Raw genomic sequence first — 7,808 nt, forward strand, 5'->3', positions numbered from 1 at the left:
TTAAAAATACCCAAGGACAACACACCAGACCACAACCAACGCAGTCAATTTCACAATAAGAAAATAGAACTGATGTTATCGTGCTGCTTAATTAAGGCATTCATGACTAAATGCCTCAATCAGCAATTTCCCTCAGGGATTATTAAAGTATATCTGATTCTGATTCTGAACAGTAGTAGATTGCACTAGCGTTTATTGCACTGGTACAAGAGTGGGCTTGTTGGGGCAAGGAGGTGTGGTTTGAGGCATGTTACATAAGCCCTTCCTCCTTTGTTTCTGTTGACTGATCTGGGCCTGCTTGACACAAAGCAATTCAATTATTCTTAAACAGACCTTTTAGAAGCTGATGCTCCACACCAGGAGGTGCAGTTTGGACTACTACAGGCAGTTCTTCCATTGCAGTTCTGCTCGCATTAACCATGTGGTTTTATAATCTTTTGCTGAGCCTCGACGTGAAGGGGCTTTTCTTGTTTATTTTTCTTTTCCTTCTGATAGCAGACTTCTACAAAAGCAGAAAACCAGCAAATTTTCCTCCAGGACCAAAGGCTCTTCCCTTTGTGGGGAATTTCTTCAGTTTGGACAGCAAACATCCACACGTTTATTTCCAAAAGGTACTGATTTATCAGTTCAGAAGTTACACCCTTAGTTGATGTGAGTGCATGTTGGTCATGTTGTCGGAAGAAAAATTGTGTTACCTTCATTGTTGTTTAAAAAAATATTTATCTTTATATCAAATATTTTATGTGAAGCTGTGCTTTTTCAGTGTTATAGCTTTCTTTGTTTTTAGTAAATACAAGTTCTGCTAAAAGCTGTCAGACTCATTACGCTTCATGTATGAGAATCAGGTGTCTCACAAACTCTGTATTGCTGCTAAAGGGGAACAAAGATTTTTTTATTAATTACTATAAATGATGCACATTTTGTGAATGCCATTTTACTTGAACGTCATGACCACAAATGAAAGTGACACAGTTTCTGACACCTTGTGGCTGAGATACAGAGGTGCATCTTACTGCTATCATCATCTTATTTATATCAGTACTTCAGTTCAAAATGTAATGTTGATAAAATGTCCATTCATTTTATCAACAGTGACATATTGTGTCTATTTCTGTTCATTTTGAGGATTATGGCTCAATAGTGATGAATGATATTGAGAACATAGAAAATATTACAAAAGACCAATTTAAAAAGTCATGCTGCCTTTTCAATGATTGGGAAAACTGCTGACTGGACAGTGATTGACACAAAATGTCCAGCCATGGACCAAAAAGAAAAACAAATTGAAATGGTGTCAAATTCCGTCCTTGTTCTTTTACACCTGACTCTTTGGTTGGTTTTATTCATATATTTTGCACTCATTTTTTAGTTCATGTGTTTTGTTCAAGTGCAGCTGTTCCATTGTTATGTTGTCTACAGCTAGCTGAGATCTATGGGAACGTCTTCAGCTTCCGCCTCGGCCGGGACTCGATCGTGTTTCTGAACGGATACAAGGCGGTGAGAGAGGCGTTAGTGACCCAAGCTGAGAACTTTGTGGACCGACCATTCAACGCCATAACAGACAGGTTTTACACTGAACCCTCAGGTGTCAAACTTACCTCCATTTCCCAATGCATATTGTAAGTAAATAGTTCAAATTAATTATGTCTTTTATCCATTATCTCTGCTTTATAATATCCAGCTGGTATCTTTATGAGCAATGGTGAAAAATGGAAGAAACAGCGACGTTTTGCTTTATCTACCTTACGCAACTTTGGCCTGGGCAAAAACTCTTTGGAGCAGAGTGTTTCTGAGGAGATCCAACACCTGCAGGAGGAAATGGAGATCGAAAAAGGTGGGTTATGACGAGTGGAGCACGCACTTAGCTCATGGTACTGTAAATAACAGCTTGCTCTGCCCTCCATCAGGTAAACCTTTCAACCCATCAGGCCTTTTCACCAATGCCGTGTCCAACATTATCTGCCAGCTGGTCATGGGGAAAAGATACGACTACACCGACCACAGGTTTCAGATGATGCTCAGGTGCATGTCTGAGGCGGTTTTGCTGGAGGGGAACGTTTGGGGCCAAGTACGTTAATGAACACAGTGAGATAGTCTCTCAGGCACTGTCTGAGAGGTATCAAAAGTTTATTATGAAAGGGAGAAAATTGACATTTCAAATGTATTGTTGCCAGTTTGACCTTTTCCATCTTTCGAGCAGCTCTACATGGCGTTTCCGAGTGTGATGAGGCACATGCCAGGTCCTCACAACAAAATCTTCAGCCACTTCTCCAGTGTAGAACAATTCCTTTATGAGGAAGTAGAGCAGCACAAGAAGGATCTGGATCGCGACAATCCCAGAGACTACATTGACACCTTCCTCATTGAGATGGAGAACGTATGTGGACGTTTGTAGTGAAGCCAGTTTGCCCTGAAACAATACGTTTTCTCAAGCTGTAAAACTTGAAATAAGAAAACCTTTTGCTATTTTGCAAGCAGCACAAAGAGTCTGACCTTGGCTTCACGGAGGCCAATCTGGTTTACTGCGCCATTGACCTTTTCCTCGCTGGAACAGAAACGACAGCCACCACACTGCTGTGGGCTTTGGTTTTCCTCGTAAAATATCCTGAGGTTCAAGGTGGGTTTCAACATGGGTCAATCAGAGAGCTGACCTCAAAGGTTTACCCTTTGCTACATTTTGTAAATAAACAGTATATAAAAAGCATTTCCAAACTACCTAGAGAGAAAATAGTTATACTAACCAATGGGATTGCTCTGAATTTTGCATATTAGTTTATTTTGAAAGGCTCTAGGTGGTTCAGATCTTTAGATGCAGTACATAACCCTCTGGTTTCTGCATCAATATTATAATTTAGACCGACAATTGAGGTCAGAGGCGACTTTCCACCCATGAACTTTCTGTGTGAAGCGTGTACTGGGAACATAAGTTCGGTCAGAGTAGCGGTTTAACACAAAGGTAAAGTAGAGAAAAAGTAAAAATATCACAATGGCTAAAAACTAACATATGATGATTGTTTTGGCTGTTTTACTTTTCCATGTGGTAATTATTCTGACCATAAACACTTTCCATTTTACATTCTCAGTATGTGTTTCACTCATGAAACTTCCAGTGTCTATTTCCTTGGTAAATAAGCTTCCATGTAAATTATTTCCCAATGTTAACATGGTGACGGTTTACAGGGTCTATGAAATAGCTGTCATAAAAACCACAGAGTTTTCCTTGAGAATGTATTCTAATCTCGATTTATCCTTATGAAAATGTCAAGAGCTATCTACTGTAGGTAGGAGTTTAACTGTTTACAATCTTTTAACAGAACCTTGCTTCAAAATCTTTAATTATTCTTTTAATTTCCTTCAAAATAAATGTCGATACTGGTTTTTGTTGTTCTTATTCCTGAGATCAGATGTCACCAGTTTAACTCTTAGTACAGTTTTCTGTGCTGGAGTAAAAACATATGTCGATCATTTTCAACAAACAGCTGTTTTGTATTTTTATGTAAAAATAAAGAAGTAAAAACTCATATTTTAAACAGACAACAGCAACTGGCTGTGGGGCTGGGGTAAAGTGGAAAGTTTTACCCTCTCTTGTTCCTTGGACATTGGAATCCAGGAACAAATTACACACAACCTTTAGGAACAGCAAGGACCAAAACCCTCGTCACATGAAGCTATGTCCCATGATTTACTTTTCTTTCAGAGAAAGTCCAGGCAGAGATCGACTCAGTGATCGGACAGGCCCGCCTTCCCTCCATGGCCGACAGATCTAGCATGCCTTACACCGACGCTGTGATCCACGAGATCCAGAGAATAGGAAATATACTTCCTCTTAATGGAATGAGGGTTGCTGCCAAAGATACAACTCTGGGTGGTTACTTCATACCAAAGGTATATTTCATTTACAGACAGTACTAATTAGTACTAATTATATGGTGTTTTTCTTGAAAATCTTTGCGTCTTTGCGATGTTTTTTAGGGTACGTCCTTGATGCCAGTATTGACCTCTGTACTGTTCGACAAAGCTGAATGGGCCTGCCCAGACACCTTCAATCCTGGACACTTCCTGGATGACAATGGGAAGTTTGTGAAGAGAGACGCCTTCCTCCCCTTCTCTGCGGGTACGACACATGATTTAAATTTTAGGTTGGAGAATCTTTTGACAGCTAGTAGATATGCTCGCCACAAATCTGGCCTCCATAGAGAAATGGCTTGAAGCAAGATACGACTGAGTGAAAGTCTTTAGTAATCTCGTTAAAAGAGTACAAGACATGTAGGGGGCACAGCAAAAACGTGTAACAAGCGATTTGGGTAAGATGCGCAAAGAAAACTATGTGTGACACAAAAGTAACATTAAACATGACCCAAAATCATCCCGGTGTGGGCAGATTTCCTTTTGCAGGAATAGGGACAACTGTAGAAGTTTATGGCAATTTGCTAAAAAAAAACTTGGTAAAGGGTAGAAAAAGGTGAAGATTCACAGCCCAGTTATAGGCCAGACCTAAATCCAGAAAAATTTACAGCTGTATTTGCAATAAAAGGTTAATGCTGACCTGGGGGGAGGAATACAAATGCAAGTTTATGTTTCAAGTGCTTTTCTTTTATTTGGTCTTTCTAACTTATTGCCCATAAAATATAATAAAGTTTGTGGTTGTAGCTGCGTTAATAGTATTGTTTTTAGTATGAACAGTTGAAAGGGATTTTAATTAATACTTTTGTAAAGCACTTTAAGTAAATGGTTTTCTATAAATGAAAGGTATAATGACAATACTAGTAAACTATGATGCAAAACAATTTGAAAGTTCAGCTCCGCTGTTTTCTCAAACCTTATCTGCTAAGACGTGTCATCTATGTGTCTTTTTCAGTTTCTTGGTTGTCAAACAGAATTTTGCTATAATTCTATAATTAGTAATGTATGACACAAAGCAAATAAATTGAGGACATCTAAAACTCTATTTTTGTTTTATATGGACACAAATGTTATGTGTTAACCAAGAAAACACGATGGTGTTGAAACCACTCTGCGTTCATGGTGTGTCTGCAGGAAAACGGGCTTGCATTGGCGAAAGCCTCGCTAAGATGGAGCTGTTCCTGTTTTTGGTCGCCTTGCTGCAGAAGTTCACGTTCTCTGTTCCTGAGGGAGTTGAACTGAGCACTGAAGGAATCACAGGAACGACACGAGTGCCTCACCCCTACAAGGTGTCGGCTAAGATTCGCTGAGCTGCGGACGTCTCACCAAAGTGTTTTCTACTCAAAAAGATTGAGCATATTGTTTTGTTTTGTAAAAACTGTTGCATTATTGCTGCCTATTATTATTACACTATACTGATTGTCTTTAGCTGTATACATCATTAAGGCTGAAATGTATATTAACCAAAAGATTTTACTGTGTTAAACAATTGTCAAAATACCTCTAAAATCGGTGGTTGGTCGGTGTGGTGAGCTCGACCATATTCCCTGTTACTCACAAATTAAGAGATAATTTGGACATTAAATGTATTACATAAAATAGATAACATAAGAGCTCTGTAATGGTATGTTTTAATTGATCATTTTCTCTTTACTGAAAGACAACCAACTTATATGGTTGTCTTTTCTTTTTTAAAGGATCAAGCACTTACGTATTAAATAATGAAATAATGATTGTTATAGTGTCTTAACACTCTTATTTTCTCTTAAGACTGTTATAGACAGTCTTAAGAGAAAATAGATTTGAACATCAGTCTGCCCCTCTAAATTTAAAAGCTTCTCCTGAACGTATTAATAAGCAGCATTAGATAAGATATATATATATATAAAAATGTGTGTATATCTGGAGCATGTAACAAAAGTAATTTCCCTCTGGGATTATTAAAGTATGTCTGATTCTGATTCTGATTCTGAGATAGGAAGTTGATTGAATTTTAATTTGTAATTTGTTAAATTGCTTAATTCCCTGCCAAAGCATACTAATTAAAGAAGCATAAAACATTTTATAAAAAGTTGTGGACATTCAATTATTGAGTCAACATTGAAAATACGAGTTCTTCTATTTTTGTAAAACAGACATTGTGTATGGTTCTAAAATTATTTAGGAGGTCTTAAAAGGTTGCCTGTAGCCAAAACTTTAAAACAACACCCTTAGGGAGTTTCTACTAATATACCGATCGTGTAACAAGTGCCGTTGTATAAAAGTAGGAGCCACCGTTAACTAGGGCGGTGGTCAGGAAATAGGTGGCCTCAGGCTGCTAGGTTAACTCGTCCATTGAAACAGGGTGTGGCCTTAGTAGATCGGTCGTGTCCTACTTATCTAGCTAAAAAGGTTTCACAGGAATTCTAAACAGGGTAATACTCGTTAGATTCAGAGGTCTTTAGAACCCCAGCTAGTCTGAGCTTTAACCCAAAATAGAGAAGGAAGGAGGAGGGGGTTTAGTTCAAATCCCACAACAGTACAAAATCAATAAAATCGGACTGTAAGAATAGCATGTAATCTGACAGAAATATATAAATACTGTCATGGTTGAGTTTTGGTTTGGCTTTGTTTTTCTGTTATTTTCATTTTTTCATCTCTTTTGGGTTAGGTTTGACTTTATTTATTGTTAGTTTTCAGTCATCAGTTATTTTCTGTCAATTTTCACTTCACCTCCTCAGCAGTCAGTCACACCTGATAATCATTTACCAGTCAATTAGCCAGACCCTGGTTCCACCTGTGAAGTGCTCTATTTAAACCTCCCTCTGCCTTCAGTTCAGCACTGGGCCGTCATCATTCCACACCTCTCCATGCCAGTCCCTGTTTTTGCCTTGGAAGATTTGTTTTTCTTGTTTAAGGTTAGTCCTGCCAGTTTTCTATAGACTCTTACTTTGCTGTTTGTCCCTGGAGAAGTTCTGGGGTCCGTTCTTCGTACGTTGCTTAAAACATCCGAGATCAAATGAGACATCCAAGATGATTTCATCCGGCTAATCATGATCCTGCTAATTGGGTTCTTCGAACACACCTGTTGTTTACGATTAGTATGGCTGGATTGAGTTATCTGAGACAACTGCGAGTTCATGCGTTTGTTTAAAAGGGGAAATGTATCGATAGTAGAAACAATGATCAGTAACGCTGCTATTGGCTGTTCAGCAAAGAACGCCCACAGTTTTTCTCCCAAGCAGAACAAGAGCTTGGAAGGTTATGCCGAATTTGAGTCATTAATTAAAACACCTCAAAATCTGTTAAAGCCAGGAGAGAGGGCTGGCAAAAAGCAGCAGACAAATTAATGCGTAAATACTGTCCATGGTAGATGTTTCTATCACATTCTACAGCATGAATTTTTGCATTTTAATAATTTGATATTATTTGTTCTTTTATATCAGAGCCTCCACGGGACCCACTAGAACATGGGGACAAGTAAAAGTGAAATACAAGAATATTCTACAAAATGGTAGCCTTTAATTATTACACTTTATTTTAAAAAGCCACTTGTTATGTCAAGAGATCCAAATTTCAGTGTCATTCCTTAGAGACGGGAAGTAAAGGACACGTGCAAACTGGGAATTTTAACAAAAAAAATCTTTATCCATAAAAAATGAAGTTCTTCCTTTTCCAAGTCATCCACAGTTTACACGGTAAAACTGTATTGCTCCGTGTCTAGATAATCCATCCATAGTTTTTTCTAATACAAAATACGGCTCGACAGGAAGCCTTTCAAAGTAAAACTAAACTTCACAATAAAATGGCCCGACAACTCTTCTTACTGAATATGATAAAAATAAAAAGCAAACTATCATACAAATCACTTAAATATTTTGTATTTATGGCTCCAACACCACTTTTTCCTCTTTAAAAGTCACTGT

General features: G+C 38.1%; 1 protein-coding gene across 2 annotated transcripts; it reads left to right on the plus strand.

Annotated features, from left to right (window-relative positions):
* The first annotated feature begins 265 nt into the window (after positions 1-265).
* LOC105928865 (cytochrome P450 2J6-like) lies at positions 266-5,968 on the plus strand. 2 transcript variants are annotated; one of them, XM_036140732.1, is made up of 9 exons: positions 266-611; positions 1,420-1,585; positions 1,682-1,834; positions 1,908-2,068; positions 2,201-2,377; positions 2,476-2,617; positions 3,698-3,885; positions 3,973-4,114; positions 5,038-5,968. In XM_036140732.1, exons 1-9 carry the CDS (start codon positions 420-422, stop codon positions 5,211-5,213), a joined length of 1,497 nt encoding a protein of 498 aa, XP_035996625.1. In that variant the 5' UTR covers positions 266-419; the 3' UTR covers positions 5,214-5,968.
* The last annotated feature ends 1,840 nt before the right edge of the window (positions 5,969-7,808 follow it).

This window comes from Fundulus heteroclitus, chromosome 9 (assembly GCF_011125445.2).
Source record: "Fundulus heteroclitus isolate FHET01 chromosome 9, MU-UCD_Fhet_4.1, whole genome shotgun sequence".
Lineage (NCBI taxonomy): Eukaryota > Metazoa > Chordata > Actinopteri > Cyprinodontiformes > Fundulidae > Fundulus > Fundulus heteroclitus.

Coding starts and splice junctions, on each gene's coding strand:
- LOC105928865 (XM_036140732.1), top strand. CDS start 420: ATGTGGTTTTATAATCTTTTGCTGAGCCTCGACGTGAAGGGGCTTTTC. Junction 612..1,419: donor CACACGTTTATTTCCAAAAG/GTACTGATTTAT, acceptor TGTTGTCTACAG/CTAGCTGAGATCTATGGGAA. Junction 1,586..1,681: donor GTTTTACACTGAACCCTCAG/GTGTCAAACTTA, acceptor TATAATATCCAG/CTGGTATCTTTATGAGCAAT.